Genomic DNA, 16829 nt, shown 5'->3' with positions numbered 1-16829 from the left:
GCCAACGACAATTCAACGCCTTGCCCAACCAGACACTCAAAAGGAATAAGGTTCCTTTCCATACAATCTTTCTCAGGCGCTGACCGTTCTTTCCAAGGGTAAAAGCTTTCGCTTCCAATCAATTTCTTTCTCTTTTTTCTTTCAATTTTCATAGATTTTATCTCAACCCCAAATATATATTATGTTAATCTGGCTTTTTTGCAATTAATTTGTTTCAATTGTTGAATTTTATGCAGAAATCTTTGATGGGTTTTCTTCTTTTTCTTTGTTAAAAACTTTGGTTTGTCTTTCATCTATATTATTGTTAATATTGTTTTTGTTCATCATGTTATGTTTTAATTTAATCATTGAAAGATTCAATATTGTTTTTGTTCATCATGTTGATGTTGATCTGCTTTTGAGTAGTTTGATTAGTTTCATCTTGTATTTGTGTTAGTATTGAAAGAATCAAGAATATATGTTAAGTATTATAAGTTTTAATTATTGGTGTTGGAATAATCTGTGAGTTTTGAAAGATTCAAGAATAATTTCAGATTTTTTTTGGTTTTCTCTTCTAGATTAAGATTAATCGAGGCTGTTGCCTCAAGAATACTTTGCTTGTTCTAGAGTTACTACCGGCTTCTTGCTATCTCGGATGTATGATGTTCTTTCGAACGATTAACTGGAAAGTGAGATATAGCTAGTGATTAAGGGTAATTTTAGTTTGTGTATTGGTATTTGTCCCTTTTCAACTATGGCCACAGCTCTTAAGTGATTTGGATGCCATTTAGAACTGGCACGACATAGTTTAAAAATTTTGTCTAAAAGACATTTATTTTTGTTTCCTTTTAGTGTCCTTCTAAATTTGCATTATGGGATTCTCATGCTATTTAATTAATAACTCCAGGCAATATGGATGTGAGATTTGGGTTCTTGTTCCTTTTCGTGTTGGGTGCTAGCTGGGCATGTGATGCTAGACAACTAGAAGTTGTTGAGGTGGTAATCTCTGATGCATCAGGTAATTCTGTTAGAGTTTTAGTAATCTCTCGTCTCTCTTCAGTTTTTAAAGATTCTTGTTTTCTTTTCCTAGTAGTGGCGGAGGGTGAATTTTTATGTTGTGAGGGTTTTGTTTGTTTGTTGGTAAGACGAGAAAGATGATTCACAGAATCACTCTGTTAATGAGTAATTATCCATATTCAGATGAAGTTACTGCCTAATAATTGCTGATCTGAATCTCATGATGAATATGTTCTAAGGTCCCTTAAATTACTTGCTTGTGAAAATGTTTGAATTAAATTAATGATTAAATTGGCAGCTGAATTCCAAACTTGGTTGGGGATTTGAGATAGAGCTCGCAATTGGAGGGCTTGGTTCAAGTTTTTGTTTGGATTTGGTTTTTCTATGTTCCGAACATTTTTAATTTTTGGCCTTTAAGATAATATTGGGTTAGCTTTAGGTCACTTTTGGGATTAATTCAGGTTGGGTTTCAGAAGGGTTCTGCAGGCCTTTTGGGTTTGGTAAAGATGGCTTGTGTTCAGGCTAGTTGTGCAGGTCAACATGGTTGGTCTGATTTTTGCACCTCAAATGTGAAATAACTTTGTATATGGTGTATGAAGATGGGGTGCCTGATGTGGTAACTTGCCACCCTATGTTACTGCTTCCTTCTGGTTATAACATTTGAGTAAAGCAGTGAAACAATATCTCCAATAACCTTTCTTCTTACCTTTTGGCTGTTTGAATTAGAGAATCTTAACATAACAAAATTTACTACATCAAAAATTGTATCCTCAAAGGTGATCTGATTGTTGCCTCAAAATATGTAGAGGCTAATTCACCGACATTGATTATCTGGGCTGTTTACTTCAACTGTTAATGTATCTCTTGCATATTGCATCATGAATTAATTTCCATATTTAGAAGATGTTTGAAACTTTGGCACATTTGCCAAAAGTGATCATTGACGGTAGTGAGATCCCTAAATGAATGCTCGTTGATTATGTACTGAGATTCAGATGCCCATATACTTTCCTTTGTCAATTAAGAATTTGATTTGCATATTGTTTAACTTTTTAAACTAAGATTGTTCAATGAAAGAGAGGAAATAATCAGCTGTAATGACATGGAATTCCTGGTTCAGTTGTGCAGATAAACCAGGGGCAAGATGGGGAAGTAGTAGAAAAGGTTGCTCGGAATGACAATGTGTGCACCTTGTGTGAGGAATTTGTTACTGAGGCAATTGATTTCCTTTCACAAAACAAGACACAGACTGAGATAGTTGAGAAGCTTCATGAGAGCTGCTCCCGTATACCATCATTTGAGCAGCAGGTAGTCATCTAGCTTAGTTGCATGGAGGTGGCTTATTGAATTTTTCTGGTGTGAATTAGAAATAGATAATTTGTGTCCATCCTCCATCCTTCAACCCCCAATTGGAAATGAAAAAGTAGAAGTAGAAAAGCAAAACTTTCTCCTTCTCCACTGACTTCCTTCTTCTTTGAGTCTTGGCTTTCTTGTTTTTCGTCATCCTCTTTTATATAGGTGAAATTCTTTCAATGTTTGGTGTTGGTAGAGTTCCATTCATCAGAACCTGCTGACATTCCACTTTTCAGGCTGTCTAGCCAGAAGCATGCCATGGTTAATTAGATGATTGGACTGATATATATACATCTTTTCCTCATGCATAATGAAAGACCAGCAGGATATATTCGTGTATAGGTCAATTTTTTATCATTATATTAGATTCATTGACTACAGAAATTTTCATCATTATATTTGATTCATTCATTGACTACAGAAGCATGATACATCAGTTTAAATGGTAAATCTGCCTTTATCAATTAAGGCCGAATAGGTTACAGGTACGATAAGCATTAAGTCTCATGCAGTAATATCAAACATATTTTACATAGGTATAGTTAAGCAAAACTTTATGGGGCAGAAGGGGATGGTTAAGTGCCAACTCAGCAGTAAACCTAAAAGCATAAAATATTGAAAATCATTTTCCCAATTGATGTTCATGGATTTTTATTTTTTTTTAAATTGGTGTTTTTCCTTTTGTTCTCCTCCTAAGTCCAAAAATACTAAATGACTATCTGATCTGTACTTCACAGTGCATTTCACTGGTGGACTATTATGTTCCTCTCTTCTTCATGGAAATCTCTTCAATACAGCCTGAAGATTTCTGTACAAAGGTCAACCTTTGTCAAAAAGTTGCACTTATATCTTCACAAATCCGTGAAGATAGCTGTGGCATGTGCCACCGTGCTGTTTCAGAAATACTAATTAAGTTGAAAGATCCTGATACACAGGTTTGCAGTACTCCATCTTTTTTTAAAAATAAATGTCTGCCTACAAGGGTTGCTCTTATGAATAATTGGATATCCTCATGCCCGAACAGAATTTCTGTTTTGTTTGAATCAGTATGTATGCAACCTTTTCCTTTCTTCTTTTGTTGGAGTGGATGGAGGGGGAGGGTGGGGCGCTGTGGGTGGCATTGTAGATGGTTCTCTTGCATTCTCTTTTCTTTTATTAGTTTCCTTTTAGCTGCTCTAAGTCAGTAAAATGTTCCTAGAATATAGATGCAATGTTGGGTTATCATGCCAAAATGTAAGCAATGTCAGTGACATATAATGTATTTACCGACAACATGAGGGTTGGCAGGACTGGTTTGTAAGTGGGGAGTGGAGATGTTGATGTGTTGCTAGTATACTGTGTTATTTCCAGATATTTGATATGGTATGCCTGCTTCCAAAGCTGGATCATGTGGATTATTACCAGTATATACCTTTTGCAATATAAGAGATGGCAATATTGCTAATTTGATACTCCTTTTCTGCCTCGATGCCAGCTGGAGATACTTGAGCTCCTATTGAAGGGATGTAATTCAATGCAGAACTATGTGAACAAGGTTAGTATAATTAAAAAAACTTGCTGGTACTTTTAACCTTGAGTTTTGTTATGCATCCATTATAAATCTCCATTGATAGGTACTTTTAATGTAACTGTCTTTTTTATTCAAGTTGTTGTGTTTAAGAGTCAAAGGGTCACATTAACAAATGTAAGAAGAAATCTCCCATGTATAGAATTTGATTCATTGCTCTCCTGCCTGGTTCTTGATTTCCCCCTACTTCCCATGGACGACTTATAACTCTTATCTGTTATCTTGTGTTTTTCTTGTCAGTGTAAGAGGCTAGTTTTCGAGTACGGGCCTCTGATCCTTGCAAATACAGAGCACTTTCTGGAAACAACTGATGTATGCACCATACTCCATGCCTGTAACGATTCCAAGCAAGCATCACTGGCAGATTCATAATTGTTGCCTCAATTATCTATAAAACCACAAGGATCTGTTGTTGTAATATAGTATAAAAAGGCTTTCACTCCCCGGTTTGCAAGTTACCATGGATAAGAATTACAATATTAATAGGTTGTAAGACACGATTTACTACTGATGCACTTAAAGCATTCTTTGGGCTTGGATTTTAGACATCTTTGCTTACGTGAAAAATCAGTTAGACACACAAACAGTACCTTGTGCTCGGCATGTGTAACATTGACATGTTGGTATCCATTGAAATTTCAAGGAGAGTGGTGATACCACAGCAGTGACATGGTGAATGAGCAATGGTTCAGTTTTGGCCAATGAAACGACAAATGGCACGTTTATCATGCATGCTGTTCAGTGTTCAGAACTGATGTATACACGTGGAATGACGGGTCGAAGTAGAAACCAAACATGAGTAAAAGCAAACCAAAACCGACAGACTTTAGTTGTCAACCTTGCTTAGACCCAGACCCACTATCCAACCTTGTCCATTTCACAGACTTCATCGTACGATATTGTCTGCAAAACGTATTGACACGTTTATAAAGTTCCAATTTGGCAAGTACAACGCAACACTAAGTTGTCTAACAATTTCCCTACCGGAGGATTAGAAAGAATAGAAATCTATCATACATTTAATTAATTTAGGTTATATTTTATATATAAAATAATAGATAAAATAATATGATAATTATTTTATATTATATTTTATTTATATTTAATTGAAAGATAAGATTATAAAAAAAATTATCATTCTTTTGATATAAGATAATTTAATTTTTTTTAAATAAAAAATATTTTTTTAATTTATAAGATTAAATTTATATATTTTATTATATTTTTAAAAATTATATCAATAATTTAAATTATATAAATTTAAAAAAAATAATTTTAACTAATAAATAAAATATCTCATCTTAATTTTTGCATACATAATCTTAATATACTAGAGTAATGATTATTAGACTGCGTCAATTATATTAGGAGAAATTATCTGTTTTAGATATTTAATGTAATTTTTTTTATGATTTTTTTTTAAAAGAATATTTCAATAAATAAGTAAAAGAATGGCTCTTGATTATAAATCACAATTCAATTGTTAATTATTAGGTATAAGATCGTTTATTCATTTTTGTAGGTAGACATTAACTTTGAGGGATTAAAATTTAATAATATCGATGAAATTTATGAGAAAAAAATAAAGATGACGTCTCATTTTATAAACAACTTTAAATAAATTATTTTTTATGACATTTATGAGATAAAAATATGAGGTCTCATAAAGAGATTAAATTGATGAAATCATAGCTTAAATTTTGCATACAATTTGACAAGGGTTTAGTGCAACGATCCAATCATTACCGCCCAATCAATTATTAAAATAAAATCATGCAATTTTTTTATTGTCAATAATAAATTAAAATAAATAAAAAATATTAAAGTGAAAATTCAATTAAAATAAAATAAAATCATACAACAAACATTCTTAAACGACTTAAAATTGAAAATTAGCAATCATATAAATGACAAACAGATGTTGACAAGCAGTTGCAAAACAAACAAACAAAAAGCAGAAATCTCTCAAACGTGGGACCCGGAAAACTAAAATCCGACCACGTAATATAACGGACAAAAATGTCCGAGTTGCGTGGCATCATGTCTGATTATTTTCAGGGACACGTGTATGGTCATGAGTGGAGGTTGAAGGTTGTCTGACATGAATAATGACGCTCGTCTGGTTACATGTTACAACAGTGCCTGAGGAAGGTCGCACCTATACGCTTATGTTCCCAGCGCGATATTTCTGTTCCAACGTGTCGTCTTCTGGTTGGTTGTTGATTCCCCGTGTCACACGAAGCTTCACGTGGCTGCTTGGCTCCCAAAGTTGAAAATTCGTTGAAAATTAGTTTTATTTATTTTTGATCACAAAAAAAATATCCTTATTCCAATTTGCTCCCTTTTTTCAACATATTTTTTTTCAAATGTTTCTACACAGGTCAACTGATTTTCAGTAAAAACTTGAAGAATTTTAACCAAAAAAATTAATTAAACAAGTTAACAGCAAATCTATGTTTAATTTTATAAGTATTTTGATTGATATATATTGAAATTTAAGTTAAACTTTAAAATTTTAGATTTGAAATCTCATCCCTTCCAAATCAAGAAAAATAATTTACATATTTTATATGTATTTTTTTATTTTATGAATTTTTATTATTTTTATATAATAAAAAATCCTCAAATTTTTATTAAATTTAATATCTTTTTGAAAAGGTTTTAAAAATACAATCTTTTATATCAACATAATAAATTTAAGATTTTACACTTAAAATATTTTCATAAAAATTGAACTATGATTAAAAAATAACTCATTTCTTCGTTATTTGAACCGATTTTCTAAATTTAAATAAAAAAAAAAGCTGAAAGAGAGAATATATATATATATATATATATAAGAAACCCACCGCACCAAATTGAATTTTCCTTTAATTAGAATCAAATGGCAATTGTTTTTATTTGGAAGCTGAATAACAGTGAATGGCATTTGGTGAATTCGAGTTGAGACATAAAATCAAAATTTTCCACTGCTAAAATAAGGTTGGTAGGCTGCCTGCTCCTTTGGTATTATAAAATGAATCACACACCTCATAAACCCATTCCAAGGGTCATAGCCAGCTGTTTTCTACTTTCTCTTTACTTCTGCATCCGTTTGTTTCCTGAGGGAAAAAAAAAAAAAAAAAGGAGAAATTTTTGCCCGTTTGACGGTACAAGTTTCAAACTCGACTTTTCAGATTAATTTTTGTTGGCTTGGCTTGTTTTGATAATTTCGTTACTTTGGGTTGTCATAGTTTGATTTGAAATCTTTAAATTTGGTTCTTTTTCTTTGGTTGCTGTGAAGATTTTGAGGATAAGAAACTAGTGGTGGTTGTTTCAGGTTTCTAGCTAGGCTTCTCAGGAATTGAATCTTTTTTATCCACTCAATTAATAATGTTGGTAAACAAATGATTCTCCTTTGCTGCAGTTTCAAAGAAAAAGAAGAGACTTTTATTAAAGATGTTTTCTTTATCTTTCTGTTGAAGGGTATGCTTGATTTTGTCTCTCAGTTTCACTTACAAATTCAGTTCCTTTTTCCTCTTAGTTTTTTTTTTTTTCATTTTTCAATTTTTTTTGGGTAGGATTGAAGAAAATCTAGGCAAAAGGGGACATTAGCCTTTGATCTTAACCTTCATAAGAAAAAGAAACAACTCCAACATTTGGCTAAACCTGAGTTGTTATTGCTTTTTCTTTATTTTGTGTGTTTCATCATGACATATGTTCTTAATTAGATCTGAGTATGATTCTTTAGGTAGTACCAATTTGATAAAGTTTTTAATTCTTTAGATTTCCATAATTTTTGTAAATTGTATTGTTATTGACTCTGGTTTTGTTCAAAATCCTTTTCCAGGTGAAACACTCGTCTATTTGTGAACTTTGGTCTAACCCGGTGCGACTCTCTCTGCTGGTCTGTTTAATCTCGTTTAGAGTATTTTCTTGTTCACAAGGAAATCAGGGAATGCTGAAAGATGTGCTTGAAAGCTGAGAACCATCTATCTGAGGTTAATGAAGTAGTAGCTTCATTTGAGCTTCCCTTTTTTGTATCCAATGATAATCAACATTTAACTTACAGTCAGGTGCGGTGTCATGCTCTGATGCCTTGTGTGGCTAGAAATTTAAGGGAACATATCATGTCAAAGCATGATGTTTGTGAAGATGGTTGAGCTTTTAACATCTTTAGGTCGGTTACACTTGCATTTATAGCCTAAATCACGTATATAGCACTAGCTGTTAAGTTAGATTCTATTGTGTTTGAAAAAGAACTTCACTGAGAATGGACAGAAAAGGGACTGTGTTGATGCAGCGGTACGAATTAGGGAGATTATTAGGCCAGGGAACCTTTGCCAAGGTGCACCATGCGAGGAATCTTACAACTGGTATGAGTGTGGCCATCAAGATAATTGACAAGGAGAAGGTGTTGAAGGTTGGGATGATTGATCAGATTAAGCGAGAAATTTCTGTTATGAGACTAGTAAGACATCCGAATGTGGTTGAGCTTTATGAGGTAATGGCCAGCAAGACAAAGATTTACTTTGTTATGGAATATGCTAAAGGAGGTGAACTCTTTAACAAGGTTGTAAAAGGAAAGTTGAAAGAGGATGCTGCAAGAAGATATTTTCAACAGCTAATCAGTGCAGTTGATTTCTGCCATAGTAGAGGTGCGTACCATCGGGATCTCAAACCAGAAAACTTGTTGTTGGATGAGCACGGCAATCTTAAGGTTACAGATTTTGGATTGAGTGCTCTTGCTGAATCAAAGCGACAAGATGGATTGCTCCACACAACCTGTGGGACCCCTGCTTATGTTGCTCCGGAAGTGATCAACAGAAAAGGCTATGATGGGTGCAAAGCTGATATCTGGTCGTGTGGGGTTATCTTATATGTTCTACTGGCTGGCTATCTCCCATTCCATGATTCAAATCTGATGGAAATGTACAGGAAGATTGGCAAAGGAGAGTTCAAGTTTCCTAACTGGTTCGGCCCTGAAGTACGCAAGTTGCTGTCAAAAATTTTGGATCCAAATCCAAGTACCAGGATATCCTTGGCCAAGATAATGGAGAATCCCTGGTTCCGAACGGGGTTGGACCCCAAACCCAAACTTGTTGATGCTGAAGTTAAAGAACCAGCTGCATTAGATGCGGATACCGTATTTAATTTGAATGAGAGTACTGCTACTGTTGTCGAGAAGAAGCAAGAGTTGCCAAAGCCTTGCAACTTGAATGCCTTTGATATCATATCCTTCTCTGCAGGTTTTGACTTGTCTGGTTTATTTGAGGAAAGAGAACAAAAGAAAGAAATCCGATTTACATCAAACAAAGCTGCATCAACCATCATTTCCAAACTGGAAGACATTGCTAAGAGTCTAAAGCTGAAAATAACGAAGAAAGATGGAGGGCTGTTGAAAATAGAAGGCTCCAAAGAAGGCAAAAAGGGTGTTCTAGGCATTGATGCTGAAATCTTTGAAATTACTCCACTCTTCCATCTGGTTGAGGTAAAGAAGAGCAATGGAGATACATTCGAGTATCAAAAAGTAATGAAGCAAGACATAAGACCAGCTCTGAGTGACATCGTTTGGACTTGGCAAGGCGAGCAGCAGCTGCAACAACCACCCCCTGAGCATCAAGAGCTGCAGCCATCTCCTGTCCTACAACCAGTTCATGTTGTTTCAACTCACAGCTCATAATGTTCACTATGTTAAATCACTTGGGTGTCGTGAAATTATTATCCTTAATATTAATATAATTAGCTGTGTTTGTATTGGTTCTTGATGCGTTTCTACATGTACTTCAATTGAACCACCCGCGATTGCAAACGCTTGTTTAATGCATAAGCATTCTTCTGTGGTAATCTCTTGGTTTTCTATTAAAGCGAAGAGCAGATGACAAACCATTGTTTAAGACGATACTCAAAAATCTTCAGAACTACGAACATTAAGATGTCGATTAAAACAATGTTATTCATGAAATCAGAGCCGTTCTGGTTTCTATGGTTGCAATGAGTTCAGATCAAATAGCCAGTTATCCCTTAACTTACATTTATTGTGTTTTCCAATTTGCCTTTTCTAAGAAGAAACGTTTGATATTGAATACCAATAGCCGCACTCAACATGTACATAAAATAAGACACAAATTGTTTGAATGATACGAGAAATGATCATCCCAATTAGGGTTAGGGTGGGATTCTCTGGGCATTAGAGGCGAAGGTGTTGAGTACAAGCGACTTTATTTATAAACAGATGCATTGTAGGCCATGCCATACCAAGTATCATCACCTTTAGGACATCCATTCAGCTGAAGATTTAGAAAAGATAAAGCAACCAAGATGTGGAATAGCTTTCCAACTGCCCATTGAACAAATCCAACCTCAAAAGGGGGATACCCCCCCGCAGCAGATTTATAAAAGCTAAAAAGAATTAAGAAACGGTATGATTACCTAGCTGTTACCTTACGCCACAAGTGAATGCATGCCACGTGTATTTCCTATCCAAGCTAATGTTAAAGTAAACGTTAATCTCCTTCGTAAAGAAGTGAAGGAAAATACAATGCATCAAGTATTCTAAATTCTCCCCCCCAAAAGAGTATATGTTTTCCCTCTTGAGAAGTGTAAACAGAGAGATGTATTTTAAAGTCCCTCCAATTGGCAATTTGTCACTCTTTTCCTATCTCAATCAAATTACCAAAGTGACTGTACATCTGAGGCGGGAAATAAAACCCCAACATGGGGCCTTGCAACCGAAGACTTTCCAACAGCTTCTCCTGAACCTTGCATACCCCACTCCTTCCTGCAAAAGATAACAGTGCCCAACAAGTATCAGACAACATATACAAATTATGAATAAAATTGTAAACCGAGAAAATGCATTAAGCAAACAAGGCGACACAAATACAACTGCCTATTTTTTCAGATGGATTATTCAATGAACAGACCTAACCACCCTCCAAAGTTCAGCAATGATAAAGATAAAGCAATTCAAGCACGAACAACTCCAAAGACACCTTCAACCACAGCTTTTTACTACAAACAAATTTTCTACAAATTGACAAACTCCTTTTCCCCAAAAGAAAATCATGAATTTTTTTGAGAACATGCTTATCAAGCATCCAAAAACAATTGTCAGCTTTATTTCTCATATGTTCTGCAGTTTCGGATTTAGCATTATGTATAATTAAGTATTAACAACTCAATTAAGCCAAAGATGCAGGAACTCTACTCCTAGAAGACTTATAAGTTCCATAATACTACAGTTTCTGTCATTCATAGCTTACTTCAAATCCAAGAGTAACGATAGGGCCAAAAGATACAAAAAATTATATTCCTCAAATACTACTAATAATTTCCACTACTACAATTCTTCCAGACAATTAGAGCTAACTTAAACTGCCAAGAGTAAACATATCTCATTCAAATAATCAAATCAATAATAAAATGAGTCAACAAATAAAATAGTCAACATTCAAGATTCTTGCTTTTCCATCTACAACTACATGAAACGTTAGCATTTAATGGCAGGATATGAGTTAGATGCACTCACTTGGGCCAACAATTTGCAGGAGATGGTTCAAATGGATGGGTACATGCAGATCCACTGGGACTTCCATAACTCATTTCACTCATTTCCTCCTGAGGCTTGATAGGAAAATGGTTATCACTGCCAGACAATGGTGGAAAGAAAGCATTCTGTAACCAAGGATCGTGATCACTTGGACCTATTACAGGACTGAATGTTCCACCATTCTGACCATTACCAAGAAAAACCTTCTGAGGAGATTGTGTGCCAGCAAGTATAAAGTCCTCTTTTGTGAACAACGATGCCATAGTTTTCTGAGTAGAGGGTTGCACAAAGTCTTCCTTGTTTGATCCATTATGTTCCAGGGGTAAAAGCCAGCTTGTGGGACCACCCACCAAACACAGACCATCCTGACCAAGGGGAGAACTGTTCCACATCTGCCATGTCCCTTTCTCATTTGCCTTAGTATCATCCACAGGAAAAGTGTGAAGATTTTGGGCCTTTGGGGTAGTTGGGAGCCAATTAGAATTGTTATGCCTTTCATCAGCAGATCGTAATCTTGACAATGGAGACTCAATAGGTGAGGGCTTGTTAATTTCAGATGAAGCAGATATATTCTTCAAAGCACAAGGCCTTTCCATCCCCATATCCATTCCAAAGCCAGAACCCAAATCCAACTGAAAATTATCAAGCGATTCTGAAACGGGCCCAAGCAAGGATACTGGATCAGGAATGTAACAGGGATCTTCAAAAAGTTCAGGTTCTTCTGGTATAAATTCATGAAACCCTTCAGAAGCACGAGGAAAAATGGGTTCAATTGCAGGGGAGAAACCTAAACTACAGCTGGGAGCTCCATGTGGGTAAGTAGATATAAATGGTGAGGGCAGTCCAAAATTGATGGGATTATCAAATGTTTGTATTGCTGAGGAATGACCAGGTAATGGTGGGCTCCGAGCTTCCGCATTAATCTTTGTATTTGGTCTACTAATAACATTTGCATTTGAGACAGGAGGAACAGAAGGTGAACGAGTGAATAACTGTTGCCAAGATTTTTTAGGTGGTGCCCTCGGTTGGGGTTCTGAAAGCACCTGCAGTTAACAGCTCCATGTTGTAACACTGTTTTCTTATAGATAAATTGTTATAATGCACCAAAAAGCATAATCCTTAAGAAACCATCAAATTCTACAGTATAAGAACATAATAATTCCAGAAATTCAATTAACAAGGAAAGCAAGAAAAGTTTCATATAGCACTGAATCTGGCTGATGGCTGCTGTTAATAGCTATAGTAATTTGCACTAGTTAGTAGTAGTTGTGCATTTGAGATAAATTCAAAAGAAAATAAATTTATTTCATATCATAAAAAGGTAAGAATTCTACTAATTTACTAAAACAATGAACTCAAATAACAAACAGAGTTAAAGAACTTACAGGGTGGTTGACTTTAACATTCTTATCATCTCCGTTCATACTCAACTTCCCAGCTACACGCTCAGATGTACAGAAATCTCTCCTATGGACAGAAGTATGGACCTGGTCTACAGAATTGTTAGTTTTGCTTTCTTTTGTAATGGAAGGAGTATTAGTACTCTTTCCAAAGAAACTACTTCCACTAAAAGCCTTAGATGATGACAAAAATGTGCCCCTCATACGATCGAAGTATCTAGTTCCAGCATTCCCCCGGCTAAAATTATTTGCAGAAGTATTTTTCATTCCATGTCCTGTTTCTAGAGTATTGCCCTTGACATTATCTGCCCCAGACTTCTGTTGTTCCCGGTGATCAAGCTCACTTTTCTTATCAGTGTCACGTTTACGTTCAGATTCCTTACCGACTCTCTTCTCAAGCTCTTCTACATCAGAATTGCTCTTACTAGATGCCTTATCTTTGTCTTTCCTTCTCTCTTGACGCTTCTTTTCTGATTCCTTTTTTATCTCTTTCTCCCTAGCAGGTGGTGATAATTTGCTGTGATCTTTTTCAGCCTCCAGTTTTTCATCCCTCAGTCTCCTTCGTTCCTCCACCAATCTTGCAACCTCCTCTCTTTGCTTTCGCTCTTCTTCCTCCAAAAGCTCTTTTTCTAACCTAGCCTGTCTCTTTTCTTCAGCTTTTCTACGCGCTTTCTCTCCTCTGCTCTCTTGGAAGTTTGTACCATTCTCACTTATCTTAGTCAACATCCCCCTGTGGTCTGCATCAGATGAAGCATCATCACTCGATGAACTAACCCTAAAAATCTTTCTCAAAAGCCACCTAATGCTCAAGAAGGAGGACGTCAGCAGCTTGCATGCAAAAATAACAACGCCAGAATAAGATTTCTCTGCCAAACAATCCTCATCTCCTCCAAAAACTCCAGTGCCATTCTTCCGCCAATAGCTAGGCTTCCCAGCAACAGAACCAGCAACCCAGTTGCCATTCTCCAACCAATCCTGCCCACACATCCATCCATTCTCAGACCACCCCTTTCCATTCAAGATTTTCCCACCTTTTCCAACAAGATCCTTAATAATCCCAGAATTTGAAATCCCCAAACCAGGTGGTACAGGCAAGTCCAAAACAGGTCTCTTTGAAATATGGCCACAATAAGAGCACATAAACCGACCACCACCAGGGTTCTGATCCCTATACGGAGTCAAGCAGTTCCGACACCTTCGTGTGGCAGTCTTACGAAGCTTCTGCAATTCTATAGCCTCAAACCTCTTCCTCTCCCTGAGATGTGCATTCCTTCTAACCCGCCAAGCAGATAACCGAGGCATCAAAATCTCATACCAAAAAAGGGTAACCAGAAGCACAAAAACGCAAGCCAGCCTTGGGGACGTGATCTCAAATCGAAAATCAGGTGGCAAAAGCTGAGAAAGGGCCCATAAGCCGATGAGAGGCATAACTAACCAAGGCAGCATGGTGGCAACCCGGCGAGACCACTTCTGAATCACACACAGTATACACATTATCCTCTAACCCACACCTATCTTCCCCGTTTCGAAAATCAATACCAAAACAAACCCTAAAAATCCAAACCCCAATCCTGCAATTTCTTCCTTTAAAAAAACAAGGTCCCACAATCGAAAACCCTAACACTAACTTCTTATCCCAAATCGAATTATATATTTCAAAGCAGCGATTCCTTCGAGCTTCAAGAACCCTAACCAGCATTCACAATCGCGAATCCTTCAAAAATCAAAAACAAAATAAAAAACCAAAAACTAACGCCGCGTTAATATTTCAATTTTTAATCAATTAAACACATTCAAGAATACAACTAAAGCCCTAGAAATGGATCGATTAGGGTTTTTTTAAAGGCTTCCTTCGAAATTCTCAATCGAACGCCTAAGAGGGATTCGGGGAACTTACAGATTCAAAGTCCATTCCGGAGCCGAATCGGGTCGGAGCGGTGATTGGGCCTTTTCTTGGGTTCTTCTTGCAGAGAAGAAACTGTGAGAAATTTTTTATGGAAAATTTTGTGAAAAAAAAAAAAAAGATAAGAAAGATGGAGAAGAAAATGAGAGAATGTAAGGAAAATTAACTTTATAAGCAATTCCTCTGATCCAGTTTTCTTGACGCGGCTTTTTTGTTAGACCGGTTCTTTGAAATAGTCGGTTTAATTAATAAATAATATATATTATCAACATTTTTTAATTGTCCTTTTTTTATCTTATCTTATAATAGATATTGATGTAGTTATGTGCTATTATGATTTATTTATTTATTTATTTATTTATTTTTATCGCAAAGCAACTCGCATTATTTTATGTATTTTTTTAATAATTAATAAAAATATATTCTAAGATACGGAATAATTTTTTAATTCGATTTTTAGTGAAAATATATAAAATAATTTTTTATTAATATTATATATTTATAATTAAGCAAAAAAAATTTAAAAGCATTTCGTGTTACTGAGGATAATGTTAATATGCTATCATTCTCATAAAAAATAATTATAATGCTATCATTAGTGGATTCATTTAGCAATTAACGTTTCTTAAATGGCTTTTATTTTTCTTTTATTTATTTTGAGATTCCACAATAAAATCTAAACATAAATATATTTTTTTCCTCAAACAAAAAATATAAGTTTTAATTTTTTTGAATGAAAGATATGGATGGTCATATCTTTCTACTCGAGTAAAAAAAATATATACCATTCATGAATTTGTTTATATAATCAACACATATCTATTTAATAATATTTTATTTTGTTAATCTTTTTAATTATAATCAAATGTGACACCATTGTAATGGTGCAATCGAAAATTTTGTAACTATTCATGTATAAGATAATTTTCTTAAAATTAAACCATTTCTTTTAAGATAATAATAAAAAAAGAGAGCATTTCTTGTAGGATGAGTAAGTGTCCATGATGAATGGGTTTCTATGTTTTTTAGGCCCAAAAAATTTCTAAGTGGACCGTTGTATTGAGAATGGAAGAATCATGCATGGGCTTTTAGTCCCATCGGATCTTATTGGCTAGTGCTCTATCATAGTTGCATGATATAAAAAAAGATATAAAAATAATATAATTTAAAATTTTAATAATAATTATATGTAAATTTAATAAAATCAAATATATATTTTATATTTTTATATTTATATAAATTATGATATATAATTTTCATATAATATATAACACGAATACAAGAAATTCAATATTTACACCAAAATATATATATAAATCGTTAGGTTAGTCTCACAATAAAAGAAACGAGATGGAATATAAATAAATATATTTAAAGGTCCAACATAAACTTTTTATGATTTTGAACATAATTGATAATGTTTGATTTTGGTGCTCCAAATCACTTGGCATCGATGGCTTTGGATATATATCCAAACATTATGGCTTCCACGAATATTTTTCTATATGTATCCAGCACGATATTGTCCGCCATTTGCTTATGTACGAAGGAAAGAGTGTAAGAAATCAACCAAACGCTGCGTTTTCTAATACAGATGTGGGAAACTCAGCTTATCAGTATTTCAAAAAGGTTGTTGTTGTTGATATGCATCTGTTTAACCTCAAATTTTAAGGGTATGAACAAAGCATAGATTGTATTCAAGGGCTCGTTTCGTTGGCTTCACAGATGAAAATGCTGATTTTGAAGGTCAATATTATATACTTAGCTTTCATGACCGATGCTGCATGCATTGGTAGGGTTTTGATGATGAGATCAGTAGTGGAGGTTGACTGGGGGACGACATGAGGCAGGCGATTCCTTCATTTGTGACATTGATATTGATATACAGCCTGTAGTTTGATATATAGGAGGGATTGGCCCTTACATTGTTAGATCTGCATCTTTGGGATTGGACATGCAGAGGACTTCTTATTGGGAAGATTTATTTGGAATTAATTGGGAAGATTTTCAATTATTTTCAAAAAAAATTTAAGATTTTCAATTTGCACGTAAATGTAACTTTTCTCTTACTATTATTAC

The 16829-nt window shown here is 34.8% G+C and overlaps 2 protein-coding genes and 1 pseudogene across 10 annotated transcripts; 2 read left to right on the top strand and 1 right to left on the bottom strand.

Annotated features, from left to right (window-relative positions):
• On the top strand, positions 1-4462 carry LOC111307632 (uncharacterized). Of its 3 annotated transcripts, none has more exons than XM_022905684.2 (6): positions 1-98; positions 887-997; positions 2117-2304; positions 3087-3284; positions 3824-3883; positions 4157-4462. In XM_022905684.2, exons 2-6 carry the CDS (start codon positions 892-894, stop codon positions 4286-4288), a joined length of 684 nt encoding a protein of 227 aa, XP_022761419.1. In that variant the 5' UTR covers positions 1-98; positions 887-891; the 3' UTR covers positions 4289-4462. The 3 variants fall into 3 exon arrangements, with proteins under 3 accessions (XP_022761419.1, XP_022761421.1, XP_022761420.1); XM_022905686.2 differs by having other exon boundaries at positions 1-692; XM_022905685.2 differs by lacking the exon at positions 1-98 and adding an exon at positions 143-280.
• Positions 4463-4585: 123 nt separating this feature from the next.
• LOC111307631 (CBL-interacting protein kinase 2-like) lies at positions 4586-9658 on the top strand. 6 transcript variants are annotated; one of them, XR_016331989.1, is made up of 3 exons: positions 7127-7235; positions 7323-7381; positions 7746-7854. XR_016331989.1 is itself a non-coding variant. In XM_089751655.1 (2 exons), the coding sequence occupies exons 1-2, from the start codon at positions 4593-4595 to the stop codon at positions 9576-9578; spliced, it is 1440 nt and encodes a 479-aa protein (XP_089607781.1). In that variant the 5' UTR covers positions 4586-4592; the 3' UTR covers positions 9579-9658. The 6 variants fall into 6 exon arrangements, 5 of the variants coding, with proteins under 5 accessions (XP_089607781.1, XP_022761416.1, XP_022761414.1 ...); XM_089751655.1 differs by lacking the exons at positions 7127-7235; positions 7323-7381; positions 7746-7854 and adding exons at positions 4586-4652; positions 8199-9658; XM_022905681.2 differs by lacking the exons at positions 7127-7235; positions 7323-7381 and adding an exon at positions 6782-6898 and having other exon boundaries at positions 7746-9658.
• A 681-nt stretch (positions 9659-10339) lies between these two features.
• LOC111307629 (uncharacterized) lies at positions 10340-14914 on the bottom strand (annotated as a pseudogene). Its single transcript, XR_016331988.1, has 4 exons — positions 14745-14914; positions 12833-14561; positions 11427-12490; positions 10340-10676 (listed from the first exon to the last, which is right to left on the bottom strand). The product of XR_016331988.1 is annotated as an uncharacterized LOC111307629 (transcript).
• Between the last annotated feature and the right edge of the window lie 1915 nt (positions 14915-16829).

The sequence above is a fragment of the Durio zibethinus genome, chromosome 22 (assembly GCF_047325235.1).
Source record: "Durio zibethinus cultivar Kanyao isolate XHJ-2024 chromosome 22, ASM4732523v1, whole genome shotgun sequence".
Lineage (NCBI taxonomy): Eukaryota > Viridiplantae > Streptophyta > Magnoliopsida > Malvales > Malvaceae > Durio > Durio zibethinus.
The sequence above is the reverse complement of the archived record's forward strand: the minus strand, read 5'-3'. Positions and strand labels throughout refer to the sequence as shown.

Bases quoted from the DNA above. Each gene is read 5' to 3' on its own strand.
- LOC111307632 (XM_022905684.2), top strand. From the start codon at position 892: ATGGATGTGAGATTTGGGTTCTTGTTCCTTTTCGTGTTGGGTGCTAGC. The intron at 3,285-3,823 runs GTTTGCAGTACT...CCTCGATGCCAG, and splicing joins TGAAAGATCCTGATACACAG to CTGGAGATACTTGAGCTCCT. The intron at 3,884-4,156 runs GTTAGTATAATT...TTTTCTTGTCAG, and splicing joins TGCAGAACTATGTGAACAAG to TGTAAGAGGCTAGTTTTCGA.
- LOC111307631 (XM_089751655.1), top strand. From the start codon at position 4,593: ATGAGCAATGGTTCAGTTTTGGCCAATGAAACGACAAATGGCACGTTT. The intron at 4,653-8,198 runs GTTCAGTGTTCA...GTGTTGATGCAG, and splicing joins GCACGTTTATCATGCATGCT to CGGTACGAATTAGGGAGATT.